The sequence below is a fragment of the Tachypleus tridentatus genome, chromosome 10, assembly GCF_004210375.1.
Source record: "Tachypleus tridentatus isolate NWPU-2018 chromosome 10, ASM421037v1, whole genome shotgun sequence".
NCBI classification, from domain to species: Eukaryota; Metazoa; Arthropoda; class Merostomata; order Xiphosura; family Limulidae; genus Tachypleus; species Tachypleus tridentatus.
Genome location: NC_134834.1, coordinates 125,322,945 through 125,341,461, shown reverse-complemented (window position 1 = coordinate 125,341,461; position 18,517 = coordinate 125,322,945). Strand labels below are relative to the sequence as shown.

General features: G+C 35.3%; 2 protein-coding genes across 2 annotated transcripts in view; both read left to right on the top strand.

The window, feature by feature from the left end:
* The window catches only part of LOC143230255 (uncharacterized), a 41,658-nt gene extending 39,860 nt beyond the window's left edge, over positions 1-1,798 (top strand). The window contains exon 2 of the mRNA XM_076463469.1: positions 752-1,798. Coding sequence (XP_076319584.1) covers positions 752-1,462 — 711 coding nt within the window. The 3' untranslated portion in view covers positions 1,463-1,798. The remainder of the gene's footprint in view (positions 1-751) is intronic.
* The window catches only part of LOC143228480 (uncharacterized), a 34,483-nt gene continuing 17,704 nt past the window's right edge, over positions 1,739-18,517 (top strand). Inside the window, exon 1 of the mRNA XM_076459732.1 lies at positions 1,739-2,173. Coding sequence (XP_076315847.1) covers positions 1,739-2,173 — 435 coding nt within the window. The remainder of the gene's footprint in view (positions 2,174-18,517) is intronic.

Below are 18,517 nucleotides of genomic sequence, written 5' to 3'. Positions count from 1 at the left end.
CATAAGGATCTGTATTTGGTTTCAGTGGATATTGAGTTCAAAGCTGCACAATAGAATTCTCGAAACCAAAATACCGCCCCAAGTCGATTCCAGGTTTTCTCGACACTTAGCTGTATTCATCGTGGAGAGTATAAAAGGTTTATACTCTAACTTATGATCCTATAGCAACCCAGTGATACGTAGGCGAAGTTACAATGCTAGAAACCAGGTTATTATACCTGTGGTAGGCAGAGCATTGATGGCCTTTTCAGCCGCAGAAGAGTTATAACCTTCCAATCAATCCAAACTATTAGTAGGTAAAAAAGTAGATCCGAGTTTGGAATGGGTGATGATAATTAGCTGCTTTCCCTCTAGTCTTCCACTGCTAAATCCGGAACGGCTAATGTAATCTTTCACTGCTAAATCCGGAACGGCTAATGTAATCTTTCACTGCTAAATTCGGAACGGCTAATGTAATCTTTCACTGCTAAATTCGGAACGGCTAATGTAATCTTTCACTGCTAAATTCGGAACGGCTAATGCAGTGCGAAGTGTCTTTAATAATTACGATCTTACTTGTTGCAAAAGATGCAAACATTTTGGTTATGACCGTATGAACATGTTTACAGAAGTCAGGTAGCTTTTGTAAACATATATAGTGAATCTTAACAAATATCTAACTTCTCATGAAGTAACTTATCGTATTTTGATATGTATTTAAGATAAAGCAGAAACTGATTCAACAAATAATTGACTAATTTCTGTGTTTCAGCATCCAAGATTGACTAAAAGATCGAGAGAATTTATTGAAGACCTCAAGGATCCTTCAGAACCAGAAAAACACAGAAAGAACCCTCGACACAAAGATGTTCCCTTCCAAGGGTCTTTATGTAGCACCCAAGAGGAAGAGAAAGACATCCCAAGCTTTTCTGTCCAGATAGTACAACAGTTTACCAAAGTTCCACATTCCCAGACGATCCAGACAAACGTTACCGTTAAGGCTGTACCACCCACAAAAAGGAACTCAAAGTCTCCACTGCCCAGTCACTTGTCCTCTTCAGAAAATCTAAGCACTCTAGGTAACAGTCCCTCTTGTAGTTCTGTTGGAACTAACGTGAACTACAAAGAAAGTAACTCTTCAGCAGTAGAAGATCGATTAATTAATTCCCTTCCCTCTTTTGGCTTCCCAGAAGAGTCCAATAATGATGTAATCCATCCAGATGTGCTAAAAGACCTCATTGATGACGTGCTTACCAACGAAAGTCCTTCCGGTTTAATAAAAGACATTGATTTTGATGACAGTGTTAGTAGCAGTGAGAATAAACGAGTTAAGACAAACGCTGACGTCAATGGTTTGACAATGAACATGGGGAAAGATCTGAACAAGACTTCTCCACTTCAGGGGCATTTCCTCCTCCTCCAAACGGGCACTACACTTCTCCTCACTCGCCAATCTCTTCCTCACTCTTCAGTCCTCCAGTAACCACAGGCTTTCTTCCTCAATGTCCAGTGGCTTTAGGCTAAGTCTTGATTTTAAGCTCACTGAACCAAGTCCAGCTGCTCTGACTCTAAAACAGATGGCTGAACAACATCAAAGCATGCAACAGAAACAACAACAACAATTCGGGATGGACTGTGGTTTCCCTCACTCGGTACCCCTTTAGAAGGGATGGTTTCCAGAATACATTAGCCTCTGGAAGAACCACTTTTCTCAATGGCCCTACTTCTAACATGAACAGTCTACAGAATAGCCACGCTAATGACATACTCTCTCCAGGGATGTCCACTTTGGTGCGAGAACCAATGGAGGTATTTTAAGGAGGAAGGTGGGAGTTCTGGGGTATACGATGTAAGACCTGTGACTGACTTAGATGTGCGAATAAAAGAGTCGGATCTTCCCCTGCACAAACCACCTGGATTGATTCAAAGGTGTCACGTCAATGGTCCAGACCAGAGACATGTTGCCCCTACTTCTGTGAGTTATGGTGCTACACGACCTTTATCCCATTTCACCGATCCCGGAGTTGGGAGAACAGCCAGTTTGAGTCCTCAGTCATCACCTTATTTTCAAGGACAGAGTCCTCGGGTAATACAACAGTACAGCTCACCCGTTCCTAGATCCCCATCCGCCCCTAGTTTACAGCTTTCTCAAAGTCAACAACTTCGATTCTCTCCCGGCAGTCAGCAACTACAGGTAGGCGGGAATGTTTATCAAAATAACTCAGGAATTCTTCTGTAAGTTGATAGGACAAGTAACAATAGCAAACAACAAAGCTACAATTACTTATGATCCAAACAAACCAGTATGAATCATATCAACAAGCTTGCTATAGAACACATTACGAAATTTGAAATTTGCTTAAACAGATTCAGTAGCATTCTTATTATTTAATGTAAAGAACGATCGATAATTAACAGCTGTAATATCAATAACGTAGAATGATTTATTATTTGTTACAAAGTTGATAATGACAGACGTTGTTACATGTAAACGGAATTTAATATTTCTTACAAAGCTGGTAATTACAGACATTGTTACATTAAATAGAAATTAATATTTCTCACAAAGCTCGTAACGATAGAGGTTGTTACATATAAACGGAATTTAATATTTTTACAAAGTTTGTAATGATAGACGTTGTTATGTGTAAATAGAAATTAATATTTCTTACAAAGTTAGTAGTGATAGACGTTGTTATGTGTAAATAGAAATTAATATTTCTTACAAAGTTAGTAGTGATAAACGTTGTTATGTGTAAATAGAAATTAATATTTCTTACAAAGTGGGTAATGATAGACGTTGTTATGTATAAATAGAAATTAATATTTCTTACAAAGTTAGTTATGATAGACGTTGTTATGTATAAATAGAAATTAATATTTCTTACAAAGTTAGTTATGATAGACGTTGTTATGTATAAATAGAAATTAATATTTCTTACAAAGTTGGTTATTACAGACATTGTTATGTCTAAACGGGTGGTCCATCTAGTCCTAAATATTAGGACCAGTCCAGGCTTAATATTTAAAACATGTTACCATACTGGTTACCAGGAGAGCATGGTAACTCCATATAAAACCTTTTTCAGATCTTTGAGTCTGAAATGACGTGAATCTGACGATATATTTGTTTATTATCCATAACTTACACTAGATCTACAACTAAGCTTCTACACGAAGAATGACGTTTCCTCTCATACACCACGTGATGTGTCTTCTCATGATAATTAATAACAGAATTTAAATTAAAACCATGTTTTATTATGTGCAGTATACACCACCAGAGGGTCACTTGAAACCATGATTTGTTCAACATTTTTTACGTATTACTACAGGTTCGGATAAACCATTATGTGTTTTTATGCTCTACGTACTACCATGGGTTGAGGTGAAACCATGAACTGTGTCTAGAGTTATATATATATATATATACAACCACACATTGAGTCAAAACCATGATTTGCCTTTATGCTCTACGTACAACCATTGGTTGAGTCAAAACCATGAACTATGTCTGGGGTTATATAGATATACAACCATAGGTTGAGTTTAAACCATGAACTGTGTCTAGGGTTGTGTAGATGCAGAACCATAGGTTGAGTCTAATCCATGATGTGTTCTTATGATTTACACACCACCATGGGTTGATTTATAACCATGAACTGTGTCTAGGGTTATATATATACAACCACATGTTGAGTGAAAAGCATGACGTGTTTTATGCTCTACGTACTACCATGGATTGAGTGGAAACCATGAAATGTGTTTCGAGTTACATATATATATATATACTGCTGGCCAAAATCTTAAGGCCAATGAACATAAAGAGAAAATACGCATTTTACGTTGTTAGACTCAACCACTTATTTGAGTAGAGCTTCGAAAGATGAAAATAAGAAAAGGGAAAATAAAAAAACTTTTTAACATTTAATAGGAAAATGTGAACACTATGAAATTGGCCTAAATACTAGCTGGTCAAGAGTTTGAAACTCTATTGAAACGAAGAGTTAATCAGTAAACACGTAACGAAATTTAGTTATTTATGTTCAAGCATTAGCGTTGTCAACATCTCCTACTGACATCTTCTGTGTTACATTAGGTAAAAACATGGCACAGGCTAAAAAGTTGACAGAGTTTGAACGTGGCAGAATTGTCGAGCTGCAAAATCAAGATCTCTGAACGTGCCAAAGCTGACACAAAAGTTTGAACTGTTTGGACCTAATACGCCATATATATTGACTGTCCCAACAAACTCTTTCGCTGGCTTGACAAACAGATCTTTGAACGCCTCAAGCAACACTTCTGTTATTCTATCTGTGATTCTTAAACAATTATTCTGTATTATACATATATCTAAGATTTAGAAACTAAGATACTGTACTGTAAATATATCTGTGATTTACAAACTAAGATACTGTATTATAAATATATCTAAGATTTAGAAACTAAGATACTGTACTGTAAATATATCTGTGATTTAGAAACTAACATACTGTATCATACATATATCTAAGATTTAGAAACTAAGATACTGTACTGTAAATATATCTGTGATGTAAAAACTGAGATACTGTACTGTAAATATATTGTGTGCCATAAATCTTCTTATAATTATGGTCTATAAATTTTTCACATTACACATATTTGTGGGCTATAAATCTTTGAGGTTAAATGTGTACGTTGGCAATAAATCTTTAACGCTGCATATAATTGTTGGCTATAAGTTTGTAACGCTTGTTATGATTCTATCTGTAAATCTTATTACATTATAGTGAGGAAAGTTGTATGAATATGAACAGATGGAGAATTATAATTATAAAAACATAGCATTTAAAAATAGTAATGCTTAAGTTATTCACTTAAATTAGGATATAGCATAGTTAGGTTTTTCTTTGCTGTGCGATCGAACTGAGCAGTGACGTCCCTGGCCAGTCCGAGTAGCTTTACAAAACTGGATTATATGGCGAACGATTTAATAAACTTGAACGAATCCAGAAGTAACCGTTCGACAGAAATGAAAGATCGTTCTGACCGAAACGATTCCTTGCCGTCGTAGTGGCTGCGAAGCAACGTTTAGATCCCCCAAGAAGCATCTGTAAACCTTACTTTGGTGACTTCTGTCAGAAGCTGAGTGTAGGAAAAATGTGTAGGTTCTTTCAAACGGTGTGCTTGTCCAAGGAGATTTATAGCCTACTGGGCTCCCGGTCCGCTTGGGTCCGTTGGGAAATGAGGCGTTGAGCTGTTTTTTTACGTCCCAGAACAAAGAAATACTTGTAGTGTAGGAACGTTGTTAAAACGTCGAACTGTCCGCCTTCTTGCATCACCACTATAGGTTGTTACGTTGTACTCTTTGGAAGACTACAGCTGAACCTTTAATGGGTTAAAAACAACTGGTTTTGATAGAAATCGTTACTAAAGTATTTCACATCACACTGTTCACCAACTAACTGTATGTTATTCATGCACAAAGAAAATGTTTCTAAAACAAGACACGCTGTTCATCATAACGCACGTGGTGAATATAAAGTGGTTCATCATAACGCAGTTGGTGAATATAAAGTGGTTCATCATAACCCATTTGGTGAATATAAAGTGGTTCATCATAACGCAGTTGGTGAATATAAAGTGGTTCATCATAACGCAGTTGAAGAATATAAAGTGGTTCATCATAACGCAGTCGGTGAATATAAAGTGGTTCATCATAACGCAGTTGGTGAATATAAAGTGGTTCATCATAACGCAGTTGAAGAATATAAAGTGGTTCATCATAACGCAGTCGGTGAATATAAAGTGGTTCATCATAACGCAGTTGGTGAATATAAAGTGGTTCATCATAACCCATTTGGTGAATATAAAGTGGTTCATCATAACGCAGTTGGTGAATATAAAGTGGTTCATCATAACCCATTTGATGAATATAAAGTGGTTCATCATAACGCAATCGGTGAATATAAAGTGGTTCATCATAACGCAATAGGTGAATATAAAGTGGTTCCTCATAACCCAGTTGATGAATATAAAGTGGTTCATCATAACCCATTTGGTGAATATAAAGTGGTTCATGTATATAAAACTATTATGGTACAGGTAAAACCATTTTATATAAAATTAAGTAAACAGGAAATTTGGCCACTGATGTACCTGCTCTGTTTCACCAACTATTTCAGTTATCTTTGATTTCAATATAAATGTATATAATTATTAAAAAAAAAAAGAGGAATAAGGGGGTGGGGAAGGCTGTTTCATTTCATGCCCCGTCCAGTCAACCGCTGAACAATCATGGGGAAATATATATACCTCCCCTGGGACACTCCTAAGTATATGCGCTCTGTCTCTCGTCGTCTTGTTTGGTGTTATGGTCCTACCAAGAAAAGTACATCTACCTATGTGATATTTTTTCCTATTTAGTGACAACGATGAATTTTGAATTTAAAAGTCTCTGTGACTAACAAATCTTAATCCAGTTCTAATAAACTTCTTTGTCATAACTTGGACAATTTTATTTCAACTGGACGTTTTATTTTGAATATTTGAAATATCCTATATTTCATGTAAAATTAATGTTTCATGAATTTCTCACAAATTCCATCGTATTAGAACACAACATTCTATGTAATACACAAAATACGACACCTTATACATCGTGCATGTTAGATATTACATTAAGAACTTATCATGTTAAGTATCTTATATATCAATCACAAGTAGATTACATTAATCATGTTGTAAATATGTCACATTTAACCAGACTTTCATCTATCATATTATTTATAACTAGTCTTTCTTGTACCATGTTCAAACTATGTTATATATATAACTAACTGGTCCCTCATGTACCACATTCAAACTATGTTATATATATAACTAACTGGTCTCTCATGCAACATGTTGTAACTATGTTATACATATAAAACCAACTAGTCTTTCATGTACAATATTCAAAGTAGGTTATATATAACTAACTAGTCTCTCATGTACCATGTTTAAACTCTGTCATATATATAACTAACTTGTCTCTCACGTACCATGTTCAAACTATGTTATATATATAACTAACTGGTCTCTCATGTACCATACTCAAACTATGTTATATATATAACTAACTGGTCTCTCATGCAACATGTTGTAACTATATTATACATATAAAACCAACTAGTCTTTCATGTACAATATTCAAAGTAGGTTATATATAACTAACTAGTCTCTCGTGTACCATGTTCAAACTATGTTATATATATAACTAACTAGTCTCTCACGTACCATGTTCAAACTCTGTCATATATATAACTAACTTGTCTCTCACGTACCATGTTCAAACTATGTTATATATATAACTAACTAGTCTCTCATGTACCATGTTCAAACTATGTTATATATATAACTAACTGGTCTCTCATGTACCATACTCAAACTATGTTATATATATAACTAACTGGTCTCTCATGCAACATGTTGTAACTATATTATACATATAAAACCAACTAGTCTTTCATGTACAATATTCAAAGTAGGTTATATATAACTAACTAGTCTCTCGTGTACCATGTTGTAAATGTTATATATATAACTAACTAGTCTCTCACGTACCATGTTCAAACTATGTTATATATATAACTAACTAGTCTCTCATGTACCATGTTCAAACTCTGTCATATATATAACTAACTAGTCTCTCATGTACCATGTTGTAAATGTTATATATATAACTAACTAGTCTCTCACGTACCATGTTCAAACTCTGTCATATATATAACTAACTAGTATCTCATGTACCACGTTCAAACTATGTTACATATATAACTAATTTCTCTCATGTACCATGTTCAAACGATGTTACATATATAACTAACTAATATCTCATGTACCACGTTCAAACTATGTTACATATATAACTAACTAGTCTCTCATGTACCATGTTCAAAGTATGTGATATACACTGCTGGCCAAAATCTTAAGGCCAATGAACATAAAGAAAAAATATGTATTTTGCGTTGTTAGACTCAACCACTTATTTGAGTAGAGCTTTGAAAGATGAAAATAAGAAAAGAGAAAATAAAAATAAAAAACTATTTTAGCATTTAATATGAAAAATGTGAACACTATGAAATTAGCCTAATTACTAGCTGGTCAAAAGTTTAAGACCATACCAAAAAGAAGTCTTAAACAGGGTAGGAAATGCCCAACAAAAGGTCTCAGTTGTGAGTTGCACGGCCGTCATTACGAATAACTTCAAACATTCGCTTTGGCATGGTCGATATAAGCGTTTGCAGAAGGCTGGCTGGAATGTTATTCCAAGTGGTGAAGATGGCTTCACGAAAATCATGCACTGTTTGGAATTGACGTCTATTTCTATAGACTTCCCTTGCCATCCACCCCCAAACATTTTCAATGGGGTTCAGTTCGGGTGAACACGCTGGATGGTCCAAAAGAATCACGTTATTCGCCATGAAAAAGTCGTTTGTCCTGTCGGCATTGTGGATTGCAGTATTGTCCTTCTGAAAGATCCAGTCATTTCCACACAAGCGAAGGCCTTCAGTCAATAAGGATGCTCTCTCCAACATACCAATGTAGCCAGCTGCTGTTTGATGCCCCTGTATAACCTGAAGCTCCATTGTTCCATGGAAGGAGAAAGCACCCCAGATCATGATGGAACCTCCTCCACTGTGTCGTGTACAAAATGTCTCCGGTGGGATATTCTTATCGTGCCAGTTACGTTGGAAGCCATCTGGCCCATCCAGGTTAATTTTTTTCTCATCAGAGAATAAAACCTTCGTCCATTTTTCTACATCCCATGTTTGGTGCTTCTCAGCAAAGTTTAACTGAGCTGTTTTGTGGTGTGGAAGGAGGCGTGGCCTTTGAAGACCTTTACGGTTTTAAAGCCTTCTTTCGTAGATATCGTCTTATTGTTCTTGAGCTGCATTCTGCGTCCGTAAGGGCCTTAATCTGGTTTGACGATCGGCTGGTGTTTTGCCGGACAACCCGTCGAATCCTTCTGCTCAACGCCGGCAAAATTTTCTTGGGCCGACCACTTGAAATTCTCATTCTGTATCCTTCAGGGTCTTTAAAAAATTTGCAGCAGTAGTTTTACTATGCCCAATCTAAACAGCGATGGTACATTGAGAGAGACCTTGCTTTTGCAGCTTGGCAATTCTGCCACGTTCAAACTCTGTCAACTTTTTAGCCTCTACCATGTTGTTACCCAATGTAACACAGGAGATGTTGACAACGCTAATGCTTGAACACAAATGACTAAATTTCGTTACGTGTTTACTGATTAACGCTTCGTTTCAGTATGGTCTTAAACTTTGACCAGCTAGTATTTAGGCTAATTTCATAGTGTTCACATTTTCCATATTAAATGCTATAAAAGTTTTTTATTTTTATTTTCTTATTTTCATCTTTCGAAGCTCTACTCAAATAAGTGGTCGAGTCTAACATCGCAAAATGAATATTTTTTCTTTATGTTCATTGGCCTTAAGATTTATGCCAGCAATGTATATAGCTAACTAGTCTCTCATGTACCATGTTCAAATTATGTTATTTATAAAACAAATTAGCCTCTCGCGTACCATATGCAAACTCTGTGATATATGTAACTAACTAGTCTCTCATGTTCAATGTTGTAATCATGTTATACACATAACTAACTTGTCTTTCAAGTACTGTATCATAAACATGTTATATAACTAACTCGTCTTTGAAGTACCACTTTGTAGCCATGTTCTATAGAAGCTAACTTGTTATGTACCTTGTTGTAACCATGTTATATATGTAAGCAACCAGTCTTATATGTGCTATGTTTTATATACACACATATATATAGTGAAATTAAATAGTTATATCCAAATGAAGGTAAATGAATAAACAAAATGAGGAGAAAGGAGTGCGTTAGAAACATCAAATCTCAACGTCTCTGATTAATTATGTGATAACTATAAACTAATCAACTTGTGTAGCAAATTTATATTATATTACTGTGAAAACATATTTATTGAAAAATGTAAAAATCCAGATATTTTTACTTTAACTTACAGATATATTCATGATTTAATTAGCACAAATAATTCTTCACTATATAATATTATTTACACAATTCATCCAACAGAATTAGAAGTGGAAAATACTTCAGTTTGTAATACACTTGCGCATTATTTAGATTGAGTTTGTTTGTTTGTTTGTTTTTGGACTTCGCACAAAGCTACTCGAGGGCTATCTGTGCTAGCCGTCCCTAATTTAGCAGTGTAAGACTAGAGGGAAGGCAGCTAGTCATCACCATCCACCGCCAACTCTTGGTCTACTCTTTACCAACGAATACTGGGATAGTCCTCACATTATAACGCCCCACAGCTGAAAGGGCGAGCATGTTTGGCGCGACTGGGATGCGAACCCGCGACCCTCAGATTACGAGTCGCACGTCTTAACACGCTTGGCCATTTTAGATTAAGAAGTTAAAGTAATTGATAGAAAAATATATCAATATAAATATTTCTGATAAAAGAAAATATTTTGATTTTCCAGTTTATCGTTTACCATCCTTACATAGTAATGTTCCATACCCATCTATTATAAACATTATAACTTAACAGTTATTCAGATATTGTAAACTTTTATTAATAATGTTGAAATACTGATACCAAAATTAATAGTTCATGTATTTAATAGAGAAACTTTAAATAAAATTATTATATTATTCTGTAATAAATACAAAAAATATATTAAATAAATATAAAGAAAGAAAATCAGAGAAATTCTACTCGAAATTATTTTTAGTTAAAAATAAGATCATATAAGAAGTTGGCACTACTTTATGCGGATGCACACCTTAATCCGCATGTAAAATGACGGCAGTCACAATAAAGTATAACTTTACTGATGTTGTGTTAATTAGTGATTCTACATATTGGGGGCAGGAATGCAAACTTCAAGAGGTAAGTTTGATCTTACCCTCAAATGGTAGTACCTTATTTACCTTATTTTATTTTTTGTTTATCATTTTCTTATTCTTATTTTAAAATGGGAGAGTAGTCACCTTCCCACAACTGTCTGCAGGCAGTGAAGATGTGGGACGTTGTGGACTTGAGCACCCACATCTAGCTCTCCTAATTTTAATATTCTTATATGAGACTAGCGAATTGGAAGCGAAGACTGATACACAGTGTATCCCTACTGCAATGTGAGTCCTACTTCCGCAGTCACCTCCAAAACATAGGATACATTTCATAATCCCACGTTGTAGTTTGTACCATAAAAGCCTTTTCTAAAAACATGCAGCGTATTTTATTTCATGTTAATGTGTTTTCGTTTATGGCTTGAAAATTTTATGGTTATTATATGTATATAACTAAATAGTTTTTCGTGTATTATGTTATTCAGATCCAACTAGTCCTTCATTAGCTTATCTTGTTCCAAAAACCAGTTAATCCTCGGCTTATCACGTAACCATGTTACACACAACTAGTTAATCCTCAGTATATCATTATACAATGTACAAAAACCAGTTAATCCTCGGCTTATCACGTGACCATGTTACACACAACTAGTTAATCCTCAGTATATCATTCTACAAAGTACAAAACCAGATAATCCTCGGCTTATCACGTAACCATGTTACACACAACTAGTTAATCCTCAGTATATCATTCTACAATGTACAAAACCAGTTAATCCTCGGCTTATCACGTAACCATGTTACACACAACTAGTTAATCCTCAGTATATCATTCTACAATGTACAAAACCAGTTAATCCTCGGCTTATCACGTGACCATGTTACACACAACTAGTTAATCCTCAGTATATCATTCTACAAAGTACAAAACCAGATAATCCTCGGCTTATCACGTAACCATGTTACACACAACTAGTTAATCCTCAGTATATCATTCTACAATGTACAAAACCAGTTAATCCTCGGCTTATCACGTAACCATGTTACACACAACTAGTTAATCCTCAGTATATCATTCTACAATGTACAAAACCAGTTAATCCTCGGCTTATCACGTAACCATGTTACACACAACTAGTTAATCCTCAGTATATCATTCTACAATGTACAAAACCAGTTAATCCTCGGCTTATCACGTGACCATGTTACACACAACTAGTTAATCCTCAGTATATCATTCTACAATGTACAAAACCAGTTAATCCTCGGCTTATCACGTGACCATGTTACACACAACTAGTTAATCCTCAGTATATCATTCTACAAAGTACAAAACCAGATAATCCTCGGCTTATCACGTAACCATGTTACACACAACTAGTTAATCCTCAGTATATCATTCTACAATGTACAAAACCAGTTAATCCTCGGCTTATCACGTGACCATGTTACACACAACTAGTTAATCCTCAGTATATCATTCTACAAAGTACAAAACCAGATAATCCTCGGCTTATCACGTAACCATGTTACACACAACTAGTTAATCCTCAGTATATCATTCTACAATGTACAAAACCAGTTAATCCTCGGCTTATCACGTAACCATGTTACACACAACTAGTTAATCCTCAGTATATCATTCTACAATGTACAAAACCAGTTAATCCTCGGCTTATCACGTGACCATGTTACACACAACTAGTTAATCCTCAGTATATCATTCTACAATGTACAAAACCAGTTAATCCTCGGCTTATCACGTGACCATGTTACACACAACTAGTTAATCCTCAGTATATCATTCTACAAAGTACAAAAACCAGATAATCCTCGGCTTATCACGTAACCATGTTACACACAACTAGTTAATCCTCAGTATATCATTCTACAATGTACAAAACCAGTTAATCCTCGGCTTATCACGTAACCATGTTACACACAACTAGTTAATCCTCAGTATATCATTCTACAATGTACAAAACCAGTTAATCCTCGGCTTATCACGTAACCATGTTACACACAACTAGTTAATCCTCAGTATATCATTCTACAATGTACAAAACCAGTTAATCCTCGGCTTATCACGTGACCATGTTACACACAACTAGTTATCCTCAGTATATCATTCTACAAAGTACAAAAACCAGATAATCCTCGGCTTATCACGCCATGTTACACACAACTAGTTAATCCTCAGTATATCATTCTACAATGTACAAAACCAGTTAATCCTCGGCTTATCACGTGACCATGTTACACACAACTAGTTAATCCTCAGTATATCATTCTACAAAGTACAAAAACCAGATAATCCTCGGCTTATCACGTAACCATGTTACACACAACTAGTTAATCCTCAGTATATCATTCTACAATGTACAAAAACCAGTTAATCCTCGGCTTATCACGTAACCATGTTACACACAACTAGTTAATCCTCAGTATATCATTCTACAATGTACAAAAACCAGTTAATCCTCGGCTTATCACGTGACCATGTTACACACAACTAGTTAATCCTCAGTATATCATTCTACAATGTACAAAAACCAGTTAATCCTCGGCTTATCACGTGACCATGTTACACACAACTAGTTAATCCTCAGTATATCATTCTACAAAGTACAAAAACCAGATAATCCTCGGCTTATCACGTAACCATGTTACACACAACTAGTTAATCCTCAGTATATCATTCTACAATGTACAAAACCAGTTAATCCTCGGCTTATCACGTGACCATGTTACACACAACTAGTTAATCCTCAGTATATCATTCTACAAAGTACAAAAACCAGATAATCCTCGGCTTATCACGTAACCATGTTACACACAACTAGTTAATCCTCAGTATATCATTCTACAATGTACAAAAACCAGTTAATCCTCGGCTTATCACGTAACCATGTTACACACAACTAGTTAATCCTCAGTATATCATTCTACAATGTACAAAACCAGTTAATCCTCGGCTTATCACGTGACCATGTTACACACAACTAGTTAATCCTCAGTATATCATTCTACAATGTACAAAACCAGTTAATCCTCGGCTTATCACGTGACCATGTTACACACAACTAGTTAATCCTCAGTATATCATTCTACAAAGTACAAAACCAGATAATCCTCGGCTTATCACGTAACCATGTTACACACAACTAGTTAATCCTCAGTATATCATTCTACAATGTACAAAACCAGTTAATCCTCGGCTTATCACGTAACCATGTTACACACAACTAGTTAATCCTCAGTATATCATTCTACAATGTACAAAACCAGTTAATCCTCGGCTTATCACGTGACCATGTTACACACAACTAGTTAATCCTCAGTATATCATTCTACAATGTACAAAAACCAGTTAATCCTCGGCTTATCACGTGACCATGTTACACACAACTAGTTAATCCTCAGTATATCATTCTACAAAGTACAAAAACCAGATAATCCTCGGCTTATCACGTAACCATGTTACACACAACTAGTTAATCCTCAGTATATCATTCTACAATGTACAAAACCAGTTAATCCTCGGCTTATCACGTGACCATGTTACACACAACTAGTTAATCCTCAGTATATCATTCTACAAAGTACAAAACCAGATAATCCTCGGCTTATCACGTAACCATGTTACACACAACTAGTTAATCCTCAGTATATCATTCTACAATGTACAAAAACCAGTTAATCCTCGGCTTATCACGTAACCATGTTACACACAACTAGTTAATCCTCAGTATATCATTCTACAATGTACAAAAACCAGTTAATCCTCGGCTTATCACGTAACCATGTTACACACAACTAGTTAATCCTCAGTATATCATTCTACAATGTACAAAAACCAGTTAATCCTCGGCTTATCACGTGACCATGTTACACACAACTAGTTAATCCTCAGTATATCATTCTACAATGTACAAAACCAGTTAATCCTCGGCTTATCACGTGACCATGTTACACACAACTAGTTAATCCTCAGTATATCATTCTACAAAGTACAAAAACCAGATAATCCTCGGCTTATCACGTAACCATGTTACACACAACTAGTTAATCCTCAGTATATCATTCTACAATGTACAAAACCAGTTAATCCTCGGCTTATCACGTAACCATGTTACACACAACTAGTTAATCCTCAGTATATCATTCTACAATGTACAAAAACCAGTTAATCCTCGGCTTATCACGTAACCATGTTACACACAACTAGTTAATCCTCAGTATATCATTCTACAATGTACAAAAACCAGTTAATCCTCGGCTTATCACGTGACCATGTTACACACAACTAGTTAATCCTCAGTATATCATTCTACAATGTACAAAAACTAGTTAACCGTTGGTGTACCACGTTACACGCAACTAGGTAACCCTTGCTTTATCATGTTACTATGTTACACACAAATAGTTAACCCTCGGTGTATCACGTCATCATGTTACAAAACACTAGTTAACCCTCGGTGTTCAGTGTGATTTTCTATGACTTGAGGATAATGTGGTTTCACCGAGTTTCTTCACACAACCGACTGTGTAGCTAAAATGAACAAAATCGTTCATTTAGGTTTAACTTATCATCACAGCTGGACGTTCGTTTTATGATGTAAGGTTTAATAACAACTCTTTATGTGCGTTTCATAACCTGATAGATCTGTCAAACTGTTATATTCTATTCGTTTCTCCACAGATACTATTGACTCCTTTGATTTTGACTATCATTAGCAGTCGTTATTATATATATACACATATAAAAGAACAAACCAGAATTCATAAAATATGTGGTAGTTAATTTTTTATCTTTATTCTTTGACTTCAATACTCTTAAAGTTAAGAACCCTGATTACGTGAGAACATACAAAATAATTAAAGTTAAGAACCCTGATTTCATGAGCATATACAAAGTAATTAAAATTAAGAACCCTGATGACATGAGAATATACAAAATAATTAAAGTTAAGAACCCTGATTACATGAGAACATACAAAATAATTAAAGTTAAGAACCCTGATTACATGAGAACATACAAAATAATTAAAGTTAAGAACCCTGATTACATGATAATATACAAAATAATCAAAGTTAAGAACCCTGATTCACATGAGAATATACAAAATAATTAAAGTTAAGAACCCTGATTACATGAGAACATACAAAATAATTAAAATTAAGAACCCTGATTACATGAGCATATACAAAGTAATTAAAATTAAGAACCCTGATTACATGAAAATATACAAAATAATTAAAGTTAAGAACCCTGATTACATGAGAATATACAAAATAATTAAAGTTGAGAACCCTGATGACATGAGAATATACAAAATAAGATTCATCTTTTTTCGCATAGAAGTAGCTTTTTTTTTTAATTATTCGCTTAGAGTTCTCCGATAAAGATTTATGAAGAAAGAATCGTCTTAAAACCTTGTCTCTATCTCAGTGTAAGAAAAGCTAACCACCAGCGGGAGACAGACGAGGAATCTTTCAAAAACATTCTCAAACTTAAAAAAACTTTGTCATTAGATGCTACTCTGCGCGTGACCATGTAACAAATGTTCAGATGACAGATCTGGTCTCGTTTGTTTAAATACAAAGGTGGCGCCTCCAAGGAAGGCGTTGAAAGAGGAACGTAAACATTATTGTAGAAGTTCTGGCTTTAGCGACAGAGTGTGCACAAACCAACTCTTATGACGTCATGTGCACAAACGTTTCACGTTGGGACTAAACTTGTCCAGTAAGCTCATTCTTTTCCCAAGATAACTCGGTGAATTAAAGATATGGAATTACAGATTATGTGAAACGCAAAATAACATCAGACTATATATACAACTACAGAGTATGTGAAACACAACATAACATTAGACTATATATACAACTACAGAGTATGTGAAACACAACATAACATTAGACTATATATAGAACTACAGAGTATGTGAAACACGACATAACATTATACTAGATATAGAACTACAGAGTATGTGAAACACAACATAACATTAGACTATATATACAACTACACTATATGTGAAACACAACATAACATTAGACTAGATATAGAACTACAGAGTATGTGAAACACAACATAACATTAGACTAGATATAGAACTACATAGTATGTGAAACACAACATAACATTAGACTAGATATAGAACTACATAGTATGTGAAACACAACATAACATCAGACTAGATATAGAACTACAGATATGTTAAGTGTCAACAAATCTGGTAATATATTTATCCACATTCAAGTTTATGTCCAAATGTAAAAACGAAGGATGTCTGAGAATCAATGAAATAGTTTTTAATTCGTGTATAAAGCTGACAGTTTACTGTTGTATATACAGTTCATCAGTTGTGTTGTAGTAACGTGCTAGCTTGCAGTGTACTGCTGGATATACAGTTCATCAGTTGTGTTGTAGTAACGTGCTAGCTTGCAGTGTACTGCTGGATATATAGTTCATCAGTTGTGTTGTAGTAACGTGCTAGCTTGCAGTGTACTGCTGTATATACAGTTCATCAGTTGTGTAGTAGTAATGTGCAAGCTGACAGTTTACTGCTGGATATACAGTTCATCAGTTGTGTTGTAGTAACGTGGAAGCTGACAGTTTACGGCTGGATATACAGTTCATCAATTGTGTTGTAGTAATGTGCAAGCTGACAGTTTACGGCTGGATATACAGTTCATCAGTTGTGTTGTAGTAACGTGCAAGCTGACAGTTTACGGCTGGATACACAGTTCATCAGTTGTGTTGTAGTAACGTGCTAGCTTGCAGTGTACTGCTGGATATACAGTTCATCAGTTGTGTTGTAGTAACGTACAAGCTGACAGTTTACGGCTGGATATACAGTTCATCAGTTGTGTTGTAGTAACGTACAAGCTGACAGTTTACGGCTAGATATACAGTTCATCAGATGTGTTGTAGTAACGTGCAAGCTGACAGTTTACTGCTGTATATACAGTTCATCAGTTGTGTTGTAGTAACGTGGAAGCTGACAGTTTACTGCTGTATATACAGTTCATCAGTTGTGTAGTAGTAATGTGCAAGCTGACAGTTTACTGCTGGATATACAGTTCATCAGTTGTGTTGTAGTAACGTGCAAGCTGACAGTTTACGGTTGGATATACAGTTCATCAGTTGTGTTGTAGTAACGTGCCAGCTGACAGTTTACGGCTGGATACATAATTAATCAGTTGTGTTGTAGTAACGTCCAAGCTGACAGTTTACGGCTGGATATACAGTTCATCAGTTGTGTTGTAGTAACGTGCAAGCTGACAGTTTACGGCTGGATACATAGTTAATCAGTTGTGTTGTAGTAACGTGCAAGCTGACAGTTTACGGCTGGATATACAGTTCATCAGTTGTGTTGTAGTAACGTACAAGCTGACAGTTTACGGCTGGATATACAGTACATCAGTTGTGTAGTAGTAATGTGCAAGCTGACAGTTTACTGCTGGATATACAGTTCATCAGTTGTGTTGTAGTAACGTGCAAGCTGACAGTTTACGGCTGGATACATAGTTAATCAGTTGTGTTGTAGTGACGTGCAAGCTGACAGTTTACGGCTGGATATACAGTTCATCAGTTGTGTTGTAGTAACGTGAAAGCTGACAGTTTACGGCTGGATATACAGTTCA